At 42.8% G+C, this 21,435-nt stretch overlaps 2 protein-coding genes and 2 long non-coding RNA genes across 4 annotated transcripts in view; all 4 read right to left on the reverse strand.

Moving 5' to 3' along the window:
* The window catches only part of LOC146975367 (protein NLRC3-like), a 76,995-nt gene that overhangs the window by 11,216 nt on the left and 44,344 nt on the right, over positions 1–21,435 (reverse strand). The gene's annotated exons all lie outside the window — the stretch shown is intronic.
* LOC146975368 (uncharacterized) lies at positions 834–18,258 on the reverse strand. The gene is made up of 3 exons (XR_015037438.1): positions 18,240–18,258; positions 1,044–1,178; positions 834–956 (listed from the first exon to the last, which is right to left on the reverse strand). It is a non-coding gene; the product is annotated as an uncharacterized LOC146975368 (long non-coding RNA).
* LOC146975369 (NLR family CARD domain-containing protein 3-like) lies at positions 8,145–11,880 on the reverse strand. The gene is made up of 4 exons (XM_085794606.1): positions 10,540–11,880; positions 10,259–10,432; positions 8,957–9,036; positions 8,145–8,804 (listed from the first exon to the last, which is right to left on the reverse strand). Exons 1-4 carry the CDS (start codon positions 11,649–11,651, stop codon positions 8,245–8,247), a joined length of 1,926 nt encoding a protein of 641 aa, XP_085650732.1. The 5' UTR covers positions 11,652–11,880; the 3' UTR covers positions 8,145–8,244.
* Positions 12,517–14,707, reverse strand: LOC146975370 (uncharacterized). The gene is made up of 3 exons (XR_015037437.1): positions 14,581–14,707; positions 12,886–12,964; positions 12,517–12,725 (listed from the first exon to the last, which is right to left on the reverse strand). It is a non-coding gene; the product is annotated as an uncharacterized LOC146975370 (long non-coding RNA).

Consider the following 21,435-nt stretch of genomic DNA (forward strand, 5'->3'; position numbering starts at 1 on the left):
CATTGAAATTTGACTCCACAGAAAAAACGTTCAACAGAAACTTAATGTAGTAGCCGATTGTCAAACAAATAAAAGTTTCAAATCAAACTTCAAATTATACTAATCAAAGGGCCACTGTTGCACCATGGGTTGTGGTGTACGCGGATGGGAAAAACATAATGTCCAAACAAAAAGCGTGGTTTATTTAACCAAAAAGCAAGCAAACAAAGAACAAAGAAAATTCCTGTGCCTCTCCCGCTCCGGTAAAAAAAACATTTGCCCACCCAGGTGCATGCTGGTCCCTTACCAACAGCCTACCTATATAACTTCAGGTGCCCTCCTACCGTGCCCAAATGAAACAAAACACAAATAATAAACAGGAAACATCTAAAGTAAACAAATAATAAACTAGAATACTAATAGAAATCTAATCATAATGAAATCAGATGAATTGATTGAGAATAACCAAAACCAAATACTGACTAAACAAAATACTAAACTAAACAGCACTAAATACTAACAATAAATAAATAGCTCCAACACTAATTTAGTTTTGTCTTACATCTGATCAGCTGATCCACATCCTCCTTTAAAGTCAACGTCCCAGTCCTTTGACCGGTTGCTCTTTAAAGACAGACAGCTGGGTTCAGAAGAGTCTGTCCTCTGCTGCTGGATCCTGAAACAACAACACAACTGATAAATGTGCATGTTGGAGAAAAACTGATGAAAAATATCTATAATCTTTTAATAAACACAACAACTGACTTTTAGAGAGAAAAGTCTTTCTGACTGTTTTAAATTCTGACCTTTCAAATAAAGCTCACCTCTTGTTAAACTGACGACGACTAATGGCCTCATCACTGGATCCAGGTCTAGGTCCAGGTCCAGGTCCAGGTCCAGGTCCAGGTCCAGGTCCAGGTCCAGGTCCAGGTCCAGGTCCAGGTCCAGCAGACTGTGGCTTGTGCTGCTGCTTTGGCCTTGAACACAACACACACAGAGCTTTGAGTGTGAATAATGATGGAGCAGTGATCTGAGTCATGGACAGTTAGAGATGCTCATCTGACCTTTGACCTGTGGTCTGGCTCTGACGTCCCCCACACAGTTTCTTAGAGGGAGGGGCTCCCTCTTCTCTGTCCTCACACTGATCCATGCTGCTGAGCTCACATCCACATCAGCTCACACACACTTTGTAGCTTCACCTGCAGAGGAAACACACATCATTCATGTGCACAGCAGCTCACATGTCCATCATGTCTCCAGCTGCTCCTCCACTGATTGGCTCTTCTTCTCTGCTTCATATCAGTGTCAGTTGAATGCAGTCACACAGCAGTGAGGAAGAGGAAGCTGCCATCAGCTGCTGTACTTCTACTATCAGTCCACTAGATGGCGTCATGAAGCTGCAGCCCAGCAACATGATCCATGGACCACTGTTTCCATCCACTGACACACACAAGGACTGAGATCCACTGAGTTGATGTGACACAGTCTCTGTGTGGACAGCGTCCCTGTAGAAAACCACTGGATCAAACAAGCTACAGCTGATTATTACACACACAACAACTGGGCCAAGACTTATTTCACCTCACAGCTCCACTATCACAACATTCAGTCATTTCACTCACACTGGAAATTCAGAGAGAGAAAAACACTCTCCAGCTGACACTGACACTTATTGTCTCTGTCCATCCATTCATCGTCTGCTCCATCAAATGTCACAAAATACAGACAAATGATGCGTTCAAGTTCCTCTCAGTCTGAGGCCACGTCTTCAAATGTCTCAAAGAGACTAAAATATTCAGTTTACAGTCAAATCAAACAGAGAAAACAAGGAAATCTTCAGTTTTTGAGGCTGAAAACTGACAATTTCTGCTTGAAAAATGTTGATTGAAGGTACTTTATTTGTCACTTATACAGCTAGTACAGTGAAATTATTTCTTTCTTTCTTTGGTCAGGGGCACTGACTGGAGGATTAGCTAGCTGACATGTTTTTAGTGGTGGGGGAAAGCGGAGTACCCGGAGGAAACCCAGGCAGACACAGGGAGAACATGCTCCACACAGAAAGGACCGGCCGGGGCTGGGGATTCAAACCCAGGACCTTCTTGCACTGCGCTCCCCACTGCGCCACTGTGCCGCCCTAATATTGATGATTAGTGTCCAATAATCAATAACCCAGAGTGTTTGCTGTGTGTAACCACAGACATGAATGGTGAGGACACAGAGACAGTGTCCAGCTGCTCCTCTTCTCATTCATTCTAATGAGTCAGTGAGCTGATGGAACCTACAGAGTCACAGGACAAACATGCTGTGGTTTCATCTTTAATCGTGTGTTTCTGAGCTCATCAGGTGTTTTTAATCTACAACCTGCAGCTGCAAAGTGACCAGTAGCTTCACCTGTCAGGTACATGAGCTGCAGTAAAAGCAGGAAGTAGCACAACCAGGAAATACTCAAGGAGAGTAGGCCTACAAGTACCTCACAACTGTAATGCACTAAATCTACTCAGTTACTGTGAAGAACCTGATGCTGAACATTGATCAACACTGGAAAATCAATCACCAATACAGTCAGTTGAGTATTGATCAGACTAATGTTCATCAATAGACTGTATCTAACTGGAAAATCAATCATCAATAAAGACAACTGTCAGTATTGATAAGTGATAGGCAGCAACAGCTTCTGCTCTTATTCCAGCGCTTCTACCGACAACATCCACACAACATGGAGGACACGGTTCTGTCGGTCCAGACTTTACAGCTACAGCTCTGACTCAGCTACAGTAACGTTATAATAACACAACAACAACACAACCACAAGTTGAAGGGCAGAGAACTCAGGTAACGACAGGTGTTAACGAGGAAAACATTCAGACTGTTCACCTTACCTTCACACGAGGGAATAAACTGCGACATAACAAATGAGTCAAAGTGAAAGTAAACTTTACACAGGAAGTGGAGGAGGAAGAGGAGGGGCGGGGGTGGGGGGGTCACTTCTGTAATCTGAGTAGAGAGACTGGTGTTTGCACTGCTGTTTATTTCAACTACTGAACCATAAAGAGTTAAAATATTAATGATAATATCGATCTCCAGTCATGTGTTTCCCCTGTGTGTGTATGTTGTTATGTTGCCAGGCCGCCAGCAGGGGGCGACACTGATCCACTGCAGCAGGGACAACACCCACAGGAGAAGAACTCCATGGAAAAACAGGAAGAAAAACGTGGAATGAAATAGCCAACTGAAGGGGAACTTATTGTGCTAAACTATTTTTGATAATACAGTTTAATATACCCCATATCCCTTTAGTGTTGTTTTTGGTATTATTAAATATTGTCCTGTAGTTTTCTTTCCTATAAATTGATTAACTTAATTTTAATTTCTGCCTCTTTAGTTCTTTGTTTATTTAATTCTCTGTAGTGTAAATTTGTCTTTTTACAGGCGTTTTGTAGCCTTATCCCTTCATGATCCATGGTATACTTAAGTTTGCTGCTTTGTTGTTTTGGACAGTTTTTGTTATAATGATGTGACTATTCTTAAAATGTTCCATTGCATTGTCAATATCGTTTCCATTATAAACTGTGCAGCAATGTTGTGACAGCAAGTCATTCTTTAACACAGTGGTTCTCAACTGGTGGGTCTGGACCCAAAAGTGGGTCGCGGACCCGTTCTGGATGGGTCGCGGACAGCTGGTCAAAAAAGTAAATGATATTTTATGCACATCTGATGTTGGACATGTCTTTTATTTTGAAAAATAACTTATATTGAAAGGCACACGTCACGTGAACACATGCAGTTGTAATGGTCCTCCTCAGTTTCTTATTATTTGCTCTGAATTCAGTTTCTTATTAATGTGGCCTGAATGCAGTGAATCTTGTTTTGTTTTGTGGGTCTTTATTTTGTGCAATTTGATATTTATTCACTTGTGAATATGCTCTGAATGCAGAGATGCATTAGAAGTCAAATATATTGTTGTTTTGTTGGTCTCCATTTTGTGCAGTTTGATATTATTCACTTCCGTACATGCAGTTGTCATGGTAACTCCTCAGTTTCATTCATGTGCCCTGAAATGCACTTTGCTCAATAAAGAGCTAAATGAGTGCTTGGTTTGAATTCTATAAAAGTGGGACCTAATGACCATGGGAAAATGTGGGTACCAGAGTGAGACTAGTTGAGAACCCCTGCTTTAACACATTCATGCTTTCCTCTGTCTTCCTTTGTTTGTTTTTATCTGGCCGCTTTGTCTAGAGTTAAGGAGTTATAGTGATTCCACTAACTGTAATTCTGTTTTTATGGAAGGTGCAATACGTTTGATTCATTATTATTTACCTGCCTGTTCACTCATTTTCTCGTTTTTTAAAAAAATATTATGTATGAGTTAGAAGCTCTTATTTTGAAACGCTGCACCTGCAGACTTGGCGGGTTGACCCCGTTTCTAGGCAACAGTCTGCTGTGGGAGTCTGGTGGTAGGTTGACTTGTACTGAGCTCCGTTAATATAACTTTCTATTTGAGGGTTAAAGGTGACTTTATTGATCATACAGGTGAAGATCTGCTCCAGACAACAACTGCTGATGTTCTGTGATGATGCTGAGTGAGAGACATGACAAGTTCATTGATACGGAAAAGCTTTTCACTCACTTTGATAGCTTCATGTTAGCTTGTGGCTAATCCTAGCAGCGTGACTGTTGAACAGGCAGAGAGTGTTGTGAAGGTTATTTTGTTCCTGTGTGTGTGTGTGTGTGTGTGTGTGTGTGTGTGTGTGTGTGTGTGTGTGTGTGTGTGTGTGTGTGTGTGTGTGTGTGTGTGTGTGTGTGTGTCATCCTGAGCTGTGACTGTGAAGCCTGATGCAGAGATTATTTCTCCTCTTTTCATTACCAGATGTAAATAAAGTCTGATGGGAGTCTGACAGTGACGGTCCTTGTCCTCTGTGAAACTACACGACGCATGAGAAAGCACTGAACCGCTACGCTGCCATCAACTGTAACAACTGGTAGGTGGTCACTGAGCTCAGAGATTCATAGTCCACTCACTGGCTTGTTTTCTGTCTCATTGGTGAATATGTGGTCCATTAAGGCGGCACAATGGGCTGTGATTCTGCTGGGTCCAGTGGTTTTTGGATGTAGGCTCATGCTGAACATTGTATTGATAAACTCATCAGTCATTCTGTGTTTATTGGGATTTAGCAGATTTACTTTGCTTTACTTTTTATTTTTGCACAAAGTTAAAAGAATACAACATAAAACATGACAGTGCAGGGAGAGGCAAAAAGCCACAATGGGCTTATTTTTAAGCCTCCACCTTATATTACAGTTTAATGTCCAAAATAAAATAAAAATTAAAAAACACAAAATAACATTTGAATTTGAATTTGAATTTATTGGTTTAAATATACAGAGACAATGCACATTAATAAACATTTCTGTAAACATGCCGGTTTAGCCACGTTGGCTAATTTTCAACCGTATGGGGCAGGTGACTTGAGCACTACAATAATTAAAATGCATTAAAAAATAAACAAACACATAACAGTACTATGCCTACTTATAAAGTACAGTATACAATACATGAAAAAATTAATAAAAAAAAAAAGACTGACAACAATAATATAATAGATGATAATAGATCAGTGTTTAATAGATAACGTTTAGCTTCATTGTTGAAAACCACTGTGCTGTGGAGCCGTGGTTCTGCTGGAGTTCTTCACCAGCCTCTGACAGAACCTCCTGAACCTGAAGAAGGTTTTAACTGAGGCTCAACAAGACTTTACCGAAACACCATCGTCTACCTGATTGTAACAGTGAGGTGGACCTGATGTGGACTCAGTGACTAGAGGAGCTGCTGCCGGATTCACCTGTTGCTCCCGGGGCTTCATGAAAAGCAGCAGACTGGTGTTTATCCAGGCTGTGTCACAGTGATGTGAACTCTCTAGCTGCTCATGTGCTCATGTTAAACAGGAACTATGCACGACCCGGTGTCCCAGCTCTGGTCCCAGCAGCACCACGCCCCACAATAACCCATAATCTCTTCTTTATGACAGATAAGTCTACACAAATATACATATGGTAACACTTTACTTTACTTTATTTGTTTATTTGGGTGGGACAGTGCACATTAATGAACATATAAAAACATGTAAATGTGCCGGATTATTATAATTTCCATAAGTCCCAAAACATAAAAACAGTACAGTGACAGAAAAACATAGTATTATAAACGACATAAGAATGCAGACAACAAGGACATAACAAAACACGTATATAAAATAATGATAAATAATGTTAAATAATGTTATCCACTGCTCCATGGATTGTCATCTGGTCGGCTTCGTTGAAAACAAATGCACATGGCCAGGTGGGGGTGGAGGGTTAGCAACACAGAGGAGAAGCTGCCAGACTTGTATAGTTCCCCTTTAAATGTCACATATCAGTAAATATATTGATTTTAATGTGTCTGGTTAATGTGAGATACAGTTAATATTTGACTGTTTGTTGAAGCTCATTTTATTTCAGTTATCTGTCCTGTAGCTTTTACAGTGTTTAAAGAAAAGTAAATTAAATAGCTGTTAAAAGCAGGAGGTCAGCTTGTGGAAACATCAGTGTGCTTCACCATGGTCTGACTGGAGTTTTCTTCACTAACAGCTTCTCCTTCATGGATGCTGACGACCTGTGAGCTCCATGAAGGCTCATGACAGAGGCTCATCACAGCTGCTGCTGCTACATCACATGCTGTCCACCTGGATTCATCAGCCAGCACATCTTCCCATGTGTCACAGCTGATCTACAGGGATTCAGGCAGCGTTCACACAGACTCTACACAAAGGTCAGAGACAGTCACATCCACCAGCACTGATACACAACTCTGAGTATTGATCTAATAATATTAAAAGAATAGTTCACCCAAAATTGAAATTACATACGAGCAAATCTTGCGAGATTTGGATGGACCAGGAAGAGGAGCTTCCGTCGCAAACAAGCTTGAAATATGGACTAATTTTTTTTGGGACAATTTCGCATTTCTGGGCTTCAATACAAGAGGGACATTACATACGAGCAGCATGGAGGTATTTGGATGTTTTTTGGTGTGTCTTTTTGTTACGAAGACAGTTGGTATCCATTTGCAACCGTCATATGGACATGCACTGCTACGCCGAGACCCCCTGTAACTCAGAGAAGCCACGGAGGACTCTGAAACTTCTCCCAGCCCTTAGTCCACATGAGGGGGAGGAGATAATGAGGGAAATTTCATTTTTGGTTGAACTATTCTTTTCAGTTAACGAGATGAGTGAGGGCGCGTGACGTCAGTCCGACTTCCCCTTTCTCCGACTACCCATTAATCCGACCTCCCATTTCCTCGATTTAAGTATGAGCCGCGGAGCTGCATCTGTGAGCGTCTGAGCTGGGCTTCGGGCCTAGGGCCTCATTTATCAAAACTGTAAGTAAGCAGTGTAAAACTGCTGCTACTAAATGTTTTGCTTAGGCCTACGGCGAAAAGACACCCACAATATTTACACCTTTTTCAGATCTATCAAACTGCGTGCACAACTCTCCGCAATTTCTCTTTGATAAATCACACTGGACCCAAGAATGGTGCGCATGTGAACACACCTCATATTCCGCCCCCGGAACGTCTAGACACAACCATATATGGTCAGCACGTGCATATTAATTAGTCATGTGCGCTCTGTGGAGCGACAACAAAGTGACAACGAAGACAACAGGCGGAGGGCGGGGGGAAGAAAGTGAGATACACAGCGACATCAGGCAATAAATCAGTCAGAAAAATGATCATTGCATTTTAATAAGCTACAATAAAAACAAAAACCTCCCAAATCTCAACAAAAGGGAGCAGAAAGAAGTAGGCTATAATCTTATGTAGAATCTGCCCCTTTATCCCAGAAAAATAAGAGAGAGAGAGAGAGAGAGAGAGAGAGGAGTGAGACAAGCTTATAAGACATGATTCATCACTGAAGCCTGCACAAAAATGTTTAAAATTCTTCTTTTAGCATCACCCGTCCAGCCTGACAGAGCTTCAGAGGGTTAGACAGGGACATCAGACTCTTACCAAAGTAAAAGTCACCATGGTTTTTATCCTGTTATAATCGACACTTCCATCTTTAAAGGAAGAGGACGACGTTTACAAGAATCACTGAGAAGAAATCAACTGGTTTAATCCATAAATGTGAAAACGTGAGTGAGAGACAGAGACAGACATGAAGAGACTGAACTGTCTGTTCAACAGTGAGAAGGTTTCTGTGACAGGAGGAGACTCTGGTTCACTCAACACAGACTCACTGAGGAACCAGAACTGGACCAGAAGACTCCAAACCCAGGATACAGAGGTTGAGTGAAGGTGGTGTTGAAGGTGTAGAGGTGGATCAGTGAGTCAGAGGAGACTCTGTAGAAGGACAGAGAGCCAGCAGGACAGTCCACATACACTGCTACTCTGTCAGAGACAGAGGAGGAGGAGGAGGAGGAGGAGGAGGAGGAGGAGGTGATACGTGTCTCTCTGTTATTGTGCCTGACTTTGTAACCACCAACATCAGAGCAGCTCAGACACCAGGACTGATTGTTCGATCCAAACCTACAGTCATTACTGTTTCCTTTCCTGCTGATTCCTCTGTAACTCACTGATATATAAACCTCTCCTCTCCTCTCGACCTCCCAGTAACAGCGACCAGTCAGACCAGTTGAACACAGCAGCTGAGGACACCGGTCAAATCTGTCTGGATGATCAGGATATGACTGATCCTTCCCCATAAGTGTTGCCTTCCTGTTGTTGTCAGACAGTTTGATCTTTGTGTTCACTGTGTTTGTGTCGATTGTGAGTGGACAGGAATCTGATGGAGAGAACAAGACACAGCTGCAGTTATTGATCATGTGATCAGTTATTGACAGTTTGATGAAGACTCATGAGGTCAGTGATGTGACAGTGTGAAGATGGTTGAATGTGCTGCTTTGTTTCCATGAATCAAAGTAAAAACAGACTTACACTTCCTCAGACCTGGTGTCAACCATGGGACTCCAGCAGGCTCCACCCTGAAAGGAGGAGGGGGGTCAGAGCAGCACCTTCTCTGTCAGCATGCACACATGGACATTACATGGCTCTCACACACACACTGTTTTATCACTGTGTTCACATGGAGGCTGGTATGTATGGATGAACACTGAGCACAGAGAAGAAGGAGCTGGAGTCTTTATCTAGTGATGATACAGAGCAGGACGAGGAGGAAACACTTCATCATGTCTTTTCTCCATGTGAGAGACACACTTTCACTCTGACTCTCACTGATAAATTCCAGTGAGTGTGAGATTCCACCAACTCCGGGTCTGCTACGGCTCCAGCATCCGGCAGCCCTCCGCAACACATATGCAGAGCTTCTATTTTTGCCGGATGCCAGAGCACGGTGCATCAGCACAGAGCAGGTCATGCAGGACAGGGAATTGTGTGCAAAATATAAAATAAAACACCCGGTTAATTTTCAAAATAAAATACACCGTGTTTACAGCGGAGCATATTTCCTGCACTACACCTTGAAATCGTTGTAATGGGCAGCGACCGGCCTGAAGTCAGCAGCTCGGAGGTTTTCATTTCAAATCATTTACACCATGAACAAGGGGATAGTGATTGTAAAATCACAAAATATGCAGATGAACAGGTTAGCACCGAGTTGTTTCTCTACTACTCCTCTGGATTAAATTAATTGTTTTTGGTTTTGTGGTTCACTTTATGGAGACTACAACCTGCTATATTGCGTGATTATCAGTCCCTCCAGGATTTCAGTATAAACTGTGTTGGGACGAGTCAGACTGAGACAGAGGACGTCAGTGGAGTGGGCGGAGCTTCACTGTGGCCTACACCACCTCTGGATATGGTCTGAGTGATGGTATCTGATGTCATAAATGCATTGATCACCTGAGACAGATGTTAATACCAGGTGTGAACAGGTGTGAACGGGGCCATAGAAAATGTTCTGGATCCTCCTCCTCTATCAGACAGTGTGTGTGGCTGCAACAGCCTCTCCATACCTGAGAGAGTCCAGTCTCCAGTCTGCATCCTCCAGTCCAGCAGACAGCAGCTTCACTCCTGAGGCTCCTGGATGGTTGTAGCTCAGGTCCAGCTCTCTCAGATGGGAGGGGTTGGAGCTCAGAGCTGAGGCCAGAGAAGCACAGCCTTCCTCTGTGACCAGACATCCTGACAGACTGAACACACACAACAACACACAGGAACCCTCTGTCAACACCTGCTGCTGTGTTCAAGTGTCATCAGATAAACAGCTGGATGGATCCTCACCTGAGAGTCTCCAGTCTACAGTGTGGACTCTCCAGTCCACCAGACAGCAGCTTCACTCCTGAGTCCTGCAGGTTGTTGGTGTTCAGGTCCAGGTGTCTCAGACTAGAGGACTGGGAGCTAAGGACTGAGGACAGAGCTTCACAGCTTCTCTCTGAGAGGTTACAGCCACTCAGTCTGAAGAGATGATTATGAGGAAAGAAAGGAATTTAACATCTGACCTGTTGCCAGAACAAAAGGGTTTTTATGTAATGATGAATAAATCCAACTGTCTCTACACTTACAGAGCTTTGTTGGAGGCTTTGACCACTGGCAGCAGCCTCAGAAGAGCCTTCTCTGAAGCAGAGTATTTCTTTAGGTCAAACTCGTCGAGATCTTCTTCTGATGACAGTAAGATGAAGACCAGAGCCGACCATTGAGCAGGAGACAGTTTATCTGTGGAGAGACGTCCTGATCTCAGGGACTGTTGGATCTCCTCCACTAGAGAACGATCATTCAGTTCATTCAGACAGTGGAACAGGTTGATGCTTCTCTCTACAGAGGGAGTCTCTTCAATCTTCTTCTTGATGTACTGGACTGTTTTCTCATTGGACAATGAGTCACTTCCTGTCCTTGACATCAGACCTCGTAGGAGGTTCTGATTGGTCTCCAGTGAAAGACCCAGGAGGAAGCGGAGGAACAAGTCCAGGTGTCCATTTGGACTCTGTAAGGCCTCGTCCACAGCACTCTGGTAGAAGTTTGTCTCTGCAGATTTGACTCCTGTTGTTTCAGTCTTCTTCTTCTTCTTCTTCTTGGAGGTTGTTTGTTGTTGTGACATCAGGTTGAGTCCAGAGTTGATGAAGGTCAGATGGACATGAAGAGCAGCCAGAAACTCCTGAACACTCAGATGGACGAAGCAGAACACCTTGTCCTGGTACAGGCCTCTCTCCTCTTTAAAGATCTGTGTGAACACTCCTGAGTACACTGAGGCTGCTCTGATATCGATGCCACACTCTGTCAGGTCTGATTCATAGAAGATCAGGTTTCCTTTCTGCAGCTGCTCAAAAGCCAGTTTTCCTAGAGACTCAATCATCTTCCTGCTCTCTGGACTCCAGTGTGGATCTGTCTCAGCTCCTCCATCATACTTGACCTTCTTCAGTTTTAGATGAACCACCAGGAAGTGGATGTACATCTGAGTCAGGGTCTTGGGCAGCTCTCCCCCCTCTCTGGTCTTCAACAGCTCCTCCAGAACTGTAGCAGTGATCCAGCAGAAGACTGGGATGTGGCACATGATGTGGAGGCTTCGTGAGGTCTTGATGTGGGAGATGATCTCTCTGGCCTGCTGCTGATCTCTGAACCTCTTCCTGAAGTACTCCTCCTTCTGTGGGTCAGTGAACCCTCTGACCTCTGTCACCATGTCAACACACTGAGGAGGGACCTGATTGGCTGCTGCAGGTCGTGTGGTTATCCAGAGGTGAGCAGAGGGAAGCAGGTTCCCCCTGATGAGGTTGGTCAGCAGCACGTTGACTGAGGTGGACTCTGTCACATCAGTCAGGATCTCAGTGTTTTGGAAGTCCAGAGGAAGTCGACACTCGTCCAGACCGTCAAAGATGAAGACGACCTGGAACTGATCAAACCTGCAGATTCCTGCTTCTTTGGTTTCAGAGAAGAAGTGATGAACAAGTTCCACCAAGCTGAACTTTTCCTCTGTCAGCACATTCAGCTCTCTGAAGGTGAAGGGAAATGTGAAGTGTATGCCCTGGTTGTCTTTGTCTTCAGCCCAGTCCAGAGTGAACTTCTGTGTTAAGACTGTTTTCCCAATGCCAGCCACTCCCTTTGTCATCACTGTTCTGATTGGTCGGTCTCTTCCAGGTGGGGCTTTAAAGATGTCTTCTTGTCTGATGGTTGTTTCTGGTCTGTGTGGTTTCCTGGACGCTGTTTCAATCTGTCTGACCTCATGTTCATCATTGACCTCTCCAGCCCCTCCCTCTGTGATGTAGAGCTCTGTGTAGATCTGGTTCAGAAGGGTTGGGTTTCCTGCTTTAGAGATCCCCTCAAACACACACTGGAACTTCTTCTTCAGGGCAGATTTGAGTTTACGTCCACAAACTGGAGCAAAATATTCTGAATGAAAACACAAGAAATGAGATCAACAAGAAAATATAACATTTTAATTCCTCTAAATAACGACTATATGAACATGTTTTCCTCCATGTGTTGATGTCAGTGAATCTCTCATTTGTCCATCATGTTGAATCTTTAGAGAAATCCTCTTACTGCTCTGCAGATGCTCAGCCAGCTCCTCCTGCTTCATCCTCCTCAGGAAGTTCACTGTGATCTTCACTAATGCCTCTCTGCTGCTCCTCCTCTGCTCTTCATCCTCCTCATCCTCCTTCTGACTCCCTGAGCATTCTGGGTAATCTGGACTCAGAGCCTTGTGGATCTTCTTCAGCTCGTTCTTGACAAAAGTGACCATGTTCTCCTCCAGCAGCTGGAACAGAAACTCTATGAGTGACAGCATCAAACTAAAACCATGGAGCCAAACATCAGATCCATGTTGGACAGACTGACAATCCACTGGTGTCAAAGTGCAGCATGGAGATGATTGTGAACATAACAGATGTAACAGCAGCTGTTGGACATGTCCTCACCATAAATATGGAGTCCAGGTGTGTTTGATGCTGCTGGGCAGACTGACCACTGGGAACCTCTGAGCTCTCCTGGTCCACTCTGTGGAGGAATCAGTGTCAAGTCAACATCAGGACAGAGAGATAATACAAGATGGACTTTATATGTCCCCTGAGGACGTTCACAACACTTTGGTTTCAGACCTGGTCCAACAACACATCCTACAAACTGGTTCTTTTCTACAATAACCTGAGTCTGACTGTCAGTTACAGCTTACATCTGATCAGCTGATCCACCTCCTTTAAAATCAATGAGTCGCTTGTTTGAGTCGTCGCTCTTTAAAGACAGACAGCTGGGTTCAGGAGAGTCTGGTCTCTGCTGCTGGATCCTGAAACAACAACACAACTCATGTTACATAGTTTAAGGTTTTCAAAAAAACGAACACAAAAAACATGAACCTTGATACCTAAAACAATCCTTGACTTTTTTCCTGTAGATTAAACCACGGTGATGACATTTTTTTACTGTTCATTTTGTTCTGTGGATTGATTCTATAGAGTTGAAGTTTCTATCTGTACCTGAGTTTTGATGCAGCCAACATCACCATGTTCCTTCTACCAAGTGGAAACAAGACCATGAACATTTAATGTAAATGAAATTATGATTTTAACCCAGTGGCTACTTCTTGTTTGAAGCAGATGGTGCTGACATATTTCCTGTTGCTAGTGGGCTGCACTGTGAGCATCACTGAATATTAACATGTGGATGTTCAGGCAGGGACTCTTTACTGCAGCTGGACAATGTGTGTCTGAGTTATAATTTTGATTTTATGGAGAATCATTGAAATTTGACTCCACAGAAAGAACATTCAACAGAAACTTAATGTAGTAGCCGATTGTCAAACAAATAAAAGTTTCAAATCAAACTTCAAATTATACAAATCAAAGGGCCACTGTTGCACCATGGGTTGTGGTGTACGCGGATGGGAAAAACATAATGTCCAAACAAATGTCCAGTTTCAACAAAAATCGTGGTTTATTTAACCAAAAAGCGAGCAAACAAAGAACAAAGAAAATTCCTGTGCCTCTCCCGCTCCGGTAAAAAACCATTTGCCCACCCAGGTGCATGCTGGTCCCTTACCGACAGCCTACCTATATAACTTAAGGTGCCTTCCTACCGTGCCCAAATGAAACAAAACATAAATGTTGGGGTCACTTTCGTAGGTTTGAGAAGGGGGGGGCTGCCATATTGTGTAATGTTTTGATTGGTTGCCTGTTTGGCTGCTTAAGTCTGACTTGAGCGGAAGGAGCAAGTGAATGCTGGGAAAAAGCCAAAGAGAGTCTCGTGGAGAGGAGGCTGCCGCCCCGAGGAGAAGCCAAGGACCCCCTCCACCTCAAGAGTGAATTATCGTTTTAGTTATTGTCTCGTCTAAACAAAAATGAATTGACAAAGCCGCGACCGCGTGACGACGGATGGAGGTCGACACACGCAGGACGCTGGAGCAGGACGCCGGTCTGCCAGGAAGCTACAGGTGGGGAGCGGAAGCAACCGGTGAGTCGAACATTGTACAATATGGCAGCGAATCATGAAATCAAATAAATTGATTGAGAATAACCAAAACTAAATACTCACTAAACAAAATACTAAACTAAACAGCACTAAATACTAACAATAAATAAATAGCTCCATCACTTAAAATGAATTTAGTTTTGTCTTACATCTGATCAGCTGATCCACGTCCTCCTTTAAAGTCAGTGAGTCGCTTGTTTGAGTCTTCGCTCTTTAAAGACAGACAGCTTGGTTCAGGAGAGTCTGGTCTCTGCTGCTGGATCCTGAAACAACAACACAACTTATGTTACATAGTTCAAGGTTTTCAAAAAAATGAACACAAAAAACATGAACCTTGATACCTAAAACAATCCTTGACTTTTTTCCTGTAGATTGAACCACGGTGATGACATTTTTTTTATAATAATAACGGACTACATTTATATGCCCTGGGGCAGACCGACGGAAGCGTGGCTGCCATTTAGCGCCAAACGGCCCCTCCGACCACCACCATTATCATTCATACGCATGCACACGAGGCAAGTTGGGTTAGGTGTCTTGCCCAAAGACACTACAACAGAGACTGGGAGAGAGCGGGGATTCGAACCGCCAATCCTCTGATTATTGGACGACCCGCTCTACCACCTGAGCCACTGCCGCCCCTTTTACCGTTCATCTTGTTCTGTGGATTGATTCTATAGAGTTGAAGTTTCTATCTGTACCTGAGTTTTGATGCAGCCAACATCACCATGTTCCTTCCACCAAGTGGAAACAAGACCATGAATATTTAATGTAAATGAAATTATGATTTTAACCCAGTGGTTACTTCTTGTTTGAAGCAGATGGTGCTGACATATTTCCTGTTGCTACTGGGCTGCACTGTGAGCATCACTGAATATTAACATGTGGATGTTCAGGCAGGGACTCTTTACTGCAGCTGGACAATGTGTGTCTGAGTTATAATTTTGATTTTATGGAGAATCATTGAAATTTGACTCCACAGAAAGAACTTTCAACAGAAACTTAATGTAGTAGCCGATTGTCAAACAAATAAAAGTTTCAAATCAAACTTCAAATTATAGAAATCAAAGAGCCACTGTTGCACCATGGGTTGTGGTGTACGCGGATGGGAAAAACATAATGTCCAAACAAATGTCCAGTTTCAACAAAAATCGTGGTTTATTCCTGTGCCTCTCCCGCTCCGGTAAAAAACCATTTGCCCACCCAGGTGCATGCTGGTCCCTTACTGACAGCCTACCTATATAACTTCAGGTGCCCTTCTACTGTGCCCAAATGAAACATAACACAAATAATAAACAAGAAACACCTAAAGTAAACAAATAATAAACTAGAACACTATAGAAATCTAATCATAATGAAATCAAGTAAATTGATTGAGAATAACCAAAACTAAATACTCACTAAACAAAATACTAAACTAAACAGCAGTAAATACTAACAATAAATAAATAGCTCCAACACTTCAAATTAATTTAGTTTTGTCTTACATCTGATCAGCTGATCCATGTCCTCCTTTAAAGTCAATGAGTCGCTTGTTTGAGTCGTCGCTCTTTAAAGACAGACAGCTGGGTTCAGGAGAGTCTGGTCTCTGCTGCTGGATCCTGAAACAACAACACAACTGATAAATGTGCATGTTGGAGAAAAACTGATGAAAAATATCTTCAATCTTTTAATAAACACAACAACTGACTTTTATAGAGAACAAACATTCTGATTGTTTTAAATTCTGACCTTTCAAATAAAGCTTGCGTCTTGTTAAACTGACGACGACCAATGGACTCATCACTGGATCCAGGTCCAGGTCCAGGTCCAGGTCCAGGTCCAGGTCCAGCAGACTGTGGCTTGTGCTGCTGCTTTGGCCTTGAACACAACACACACAGAGCTTTGAGTGTGAATAATGATGGAGCAGTGATCTGAGTCATGGACAGTTAGAGATGCTCAACTGACCTTTGACCTGTGGTCTGGCTCTTGGTTTTAGAGGGAGGGGCTCCCTCCTCTCTGTCCTCACACTGATCCATGCTGCTGAGCTCACATCCACATCAGCTCACACACACTTTGTAGCTTCACCTGCAGAGGAAACACACATCATTCATCTGCACAGCAGCTCACATGTCCATCATGTCTCCAGCTGCTCCTCCACTGATTGGCTCTTCTCCTCTGCTTCATATCAGTGTCAGTTGAATGCAGTCACAGCAGTGAGGAAGAGGAAGCTGCCATCAGCTGCTGTACTTCTACTATCAGTCCACTAGATGGCGTCATGAAGCTGCAGCCCAGCAACATGATCCATGGACCACTGTTTCCATCCACTGACACACACAAGGACTGAGATCCACTGAGTTGATGTGACACAGTCTCTGTGTGGACAGCGTCCCTGTAGAAAACCACTGGATCAAACAAGCTACAGCTGATTATTACACACACAACAACTGGGCCAAGACTTATTTCACCTCACAGCTCCACTATCACAACATTCACTCATTTCACTCACACTGGAAATTCAAAGAGTGAAAAACACTCTCCAGCTGCCACTGACACTTATTGTCTCTGTCCATCCATTCATCGTCTGCTCCATCAAATGTCACAAAATACAGACAAATGATGCGTTCAAGTTCCTCTCAGTCTGAGGCCACGTCTTCAAATGTCTCAAAGAGACTAAAATATTCAGTTTACAGTCAAATCAAACAGAGAAAACAAGGAAATCTTCAGTTTTTGAGGCTGAAAACTGACAATTTCTGCTTGAAAAATGTTGATTGAAGGTACTTTATTTGTCACTTATACAGCTAGTACAGTGAAATTCTTTCTTTCTTTCTTTGGTCAGGGGCACTGACTGGAGGATTAGCTAGCTGACATGTTTTTAGTGGTGGGGGAAAGCGGAGTACCCGGAGGAAACCCACGCAGACACAGGGAGAACATGCTCCACACAGAAAGGACCGGCCGGGGCTGGGGATTCAAACCCAGGACCTTCTTGCACTGCGCTCCCCACTGCGCCACTGTGCCGCCCTAATATTGATGATTAGTGTCCAATAATCAATAACCCAGAGTGTTTGCTGTGTGTAACCACAGACAGTGTCCAGCTGCTCCTCTTCTCATTCATTCTAATGAGTCAGTGAGCTGATGTAACCTACAGAGTCACAGGACAAACATGCTGTGGTTTCATCTTTAATCGTGTGTTTCTGAGCTCATCAGGTGTTTTTAATCTACAACCTGCAGCTGGAAAGTGACCAGTAGCTTCACCTGTCTGGTACATGAGCTGCAGTACAAGCAGGAAGTAGCACAACAAGGAAATACTCAAGGAGAGTAGGCCTACAAGTACCTCACAACTGTACTGCACTAAATGTACTCAGTTACTGTGAAGAACCTGATGCTGAACATTGATCAACACTGGAAAATCAATCACCAATACAGTCAGTTGAGTATTGATCAGACTAATGTTCATCAATAGACTGTATCTAACTGGAAAATCAATCATCAATAAAGAAAACTGAACATTTTGATGACGACATGAGGTGTATTGATCAGTGATAGACAGAAACAGTCAGTATTGATACGTGATAAGCAGTAGGCTAATAGTCAGTATTGATCAGTGATAGGCAGCAACAGCTTCTGCTCTTATTCCAGCGCTTCTACCGACAACATCCACACAACATGGAGGACACGGTTCTGTTGGTCCAGACTTTACAGCTACAGCTCTGACTCAGCTACAGTAACATTATAATAACACAACAACAACACAACGACAAGTTGAAGGACAGAAAACTCAGGTAACGACAGGTGTTAACGAGGAAAACATTCAGACTGTTCACCTTACCTTCACACGAGGAAATAAACTGCGACACAACCGCGTGGTGAAAAGTGAAAGTAACTTTAAACAGGACGTAGTGGAGGAGGAGGAGGAGGAGGAGGAGGAGCGGTGGTGGGGGGCATCTGTAATCTGAGTAGAGAGACTGGTGTTTGCACTGCTGTTTATTTCTACTACTGAACCATAAAGAGTTAAAATATTAATGATAATATCGATCTCCAGTCAGAAGAACATGTGTGTGTTTCCCCTGTGTGTGTGTGTATGTTGTTATGTTGCCAGACTGTCAGCAGGGGGCGACACTGATCCACTGCAGCAGGGACAACAGCCACAGGAGATTAGAACTCCATGGAAAAACAGGAAGAAACATGTGGAATGAAAATGAAAATGAAATGTGGAATGTGGAACTTATTGTGCTAAACTATTTTTGATAATACAGTTTAATATATCCCATATCCCTTTAGTGTTGTTTTTGGTATTATTAAATATTGTCCTGTAGTTTTCTTTCCTATAAATTGATTCACTTAATTTTAATTTCTGCCTCCTTAGTTCTTTGTTTATTTAATTCTCTGTAGTGTAAATTTGTCTTTTTACAGGCGTTTTGTAGCCTTATCCCTTCATGATCCATGGTATAGTAGCTACTTCAGTTTGCTGCTTTGTTGTTTTGGACAGTTTTTGTTATAATGATGTGACTATTCTTAAAATGTTCCCTTGCATTGTCAATATCGTTTCCATTATAAACTGTGTAGCAATGTTGTGACAGCAAGTCATTCTTTAACACAGTGGTTCTCAACTGGTGGGTCGGGACCCAAAAGTGGGTCGCGGACCCGTTCTGGATGGGTCGCGGACAGCTGGTCAAAAAAGTAAATAATATTTCATGCACATCTGATGTTGGACATGTCTTTTATTTTGAAAAATAACTTATATTGAAAGGCACGCGTCACGTGAACATATGCAGTTGTAATGGTCCTCCTCAGTTTCTTATTATTTGCTCTGAATTCAGTTTCTTATTAATGTGGCCTGAATGCAGTGAATCTTGTTTTGTTTTGTGGGTCTTTATTTTGTACAATTTGATATTTATTCACTTGTGAATATGCTCTGAATGCAGAGATGCATTAGAAGTCAAATATACCATTTTGTTGGTCTCCATTTTGTGCAGTTTGATATTTTTTTATTCACTTCCGTACATGCAGTTGTCATGGTAACTCCTCATTTTCATTCATGTGCTCTGAAATGCACTTTGCTCAATAAAGAGAAAAATGAGTTTTTAAAGGCTTTAAAAAAATGTTGTGGTTTGAATTCTATAAAAGTGGGTCGTGACTTAATGACCATGAGACAATGTGGAGCCCAGAGTGAGACTAGTGAACCCCTGCTTTAACACATTCATGCTTTCCTCTGTCTTCCTTTGTTTGTTTTTATCTGGCCGCTTTGTCTAGAGTTAAGGAGTTATAGTGATTCCACTAACTGTAATTCTGTTTTTATGGAAGGTGCAATACGTTTAATTCATTATTATTTACCTGCCTGTTCACTCATTTTCTCGTTTTTTTTTTATTATGAGTTAGAAGCTCTTATTTTGAAACGAGCCCCTGCAGACTTGGCGGGTTGGCCCCGTTTCTAGGCAACAGTCTGCTGTGGGAGTCTCGTGGTAGGTTGACTTGTACTGAGCTCCGTTAATCTAACTTTCTATTTGAGGGTTAAAGGTGACTGTATTGATCATACATGTGAAGATCTGCTCCAGACAACAACTGCTGATGTTCTGTGATGATGCTGAGTGAGATACATGACAAGTTCATTGATACGGAAAAGCTTTTCACTCACTTTGATAGCTTCATGTTAGCTTGTGGCTAATCCTAGCAGCGTGACTGTTGAACAGGCAGAGAGTGTTGTGAAGGTTATTTTGTTCCAGTGTGTGTGTGTGTGTGTGTGTGTGTTATCCTGAGCTGTGACTGTGAAGCCTGATGCAGAGATTATTTCTCCTCTTTTCATTACCAGATGTATAAATAAAGTCTGATGGGAGTGTGACAGTGACGGTCCTTGTCCTCTGTGAAACTACACGACGCATGAGAAAGCACTGAACCGCTACGCTGCCATCAACTGTAACAACTGGTAGGTGGTCACTGAGCTCAGAGATTCATAGTCCACTCACTGGCTTGTTTTCTGTCTCATTGGTGAATATGTGGTCCCTTAAGGCGGCACAATGGGCTGTGATTCTGCTGGGTCCAGTGGTTTTTGGATATAGGCTCATGCTGAACATTGTATTGATAAACTCCTCAGTCATTCTGTGTTTATTGGGATTTAGCAGATTTACTTTGCTTTACTTTTTATTTTTGCACAGTTAAAGGAATACAACATAAAACATGATAGGTAACAATAGGACAGTGCAGGGAGAGGCAAAAAGCCACAATGGGCTTATTTTTAAGCCTCCACCTTATATTACAGTTTAATGTCAAAAAACAAACACAAAATAACATGAAAAAAAAATTAATGACAACAATAATATAATAGATGATAATAGATCAGTGTTTAATAGATAACGTTTAGCTTCATTTTTGAAAACCACTGTGCTGTGGAGCCGTGGTTCTGCTGGAGTTCTTCACCAGCCTGTGACAGAACCTCCTGAACCTGAAGAACGTTTTAACTGAGGCTCAACAAGACTTTACAGAAACACCCTCGTCTACCTGATTGTAACAGTGAGGTGGACCTGATGTGGACTCGGTGGTTAGAGGAGCTGCTGCCGGATTCACCTGTTGCTCCCGGGGCTTCATGAAAAGCAGCAGGCTGGTGTTTATCCAGGCTGTGTCACAGTGATGTGAACTCTCTAGCTGCTCATGTGCTCATGTTAAACAGGAACTATGCACGACCCGGTGCCCCAGCTCTGGTCCCAGCAGCACCGTACCCCATAATAACCCATAATCTCTTCTTTATGACAGATAAGGCTACACAAATATACACATGGTAACACGTATATGATAAATAATGTTATCCACCGCTCCATGGATTGTCTTCTGGTCGGCTTCGTTGAAAACAAATGCACATGGCCAGGTGGAGGAGGAGGGTTAGCAACACAGAGGAGAAGCTGCCAGACTTGTATAGTTCCCCTTTAAATGTCACATATCAGTAAATATATTGATTTTAATGTGTCTGGTTAATGTGAGATACAGTTAACATTTGACTGTTTGCTGAAGCTCATTTTATTTCAGTTATCTGT

The sequence above is a fragment of the Trachurus japonicus genome, chromosome 13 (assembly GCF_045865225.1).
Source record: "Trachurus japonicus isolate A0001 chromosome 13, Traja_1.0".
NCBI classification, from domain to species: domain Eukaryota; kingdom Metazoa; phylum Chordata; class Actinopteri; order Carangiformes; family Carangidae; genus Trachurus; species Trachurus japonicus.

What these genes read in the sequence shown, in the direction of transcription:
- LOC146975369 (XM_085794606.1), bottom strand. Translation starts at nt 11,651, where the DNA reads ATGGTGACAGAGGTCAGAGGGTTCACTGACCCACAGAAGGAGGAGTAC. An exon ending in AAAGCCTCCAACAAAGCTCT is followed by an intron (nt 10,433 to 10,539) that starts GTAAGTGTAGAG and finishes TCATCTCTTCAG; the next exon opens with ACTGAGTGGCTGTAACCTCT. An exon ending in TGTAGACTGGAGACTCTCAG is followed by an intron (nt 9,037 to 10,258) that starts GTGAGGATCCAT and finishes ATGCTGACAGAG; the next exon opens with AAGGTGCTGCTCTGACCCCC.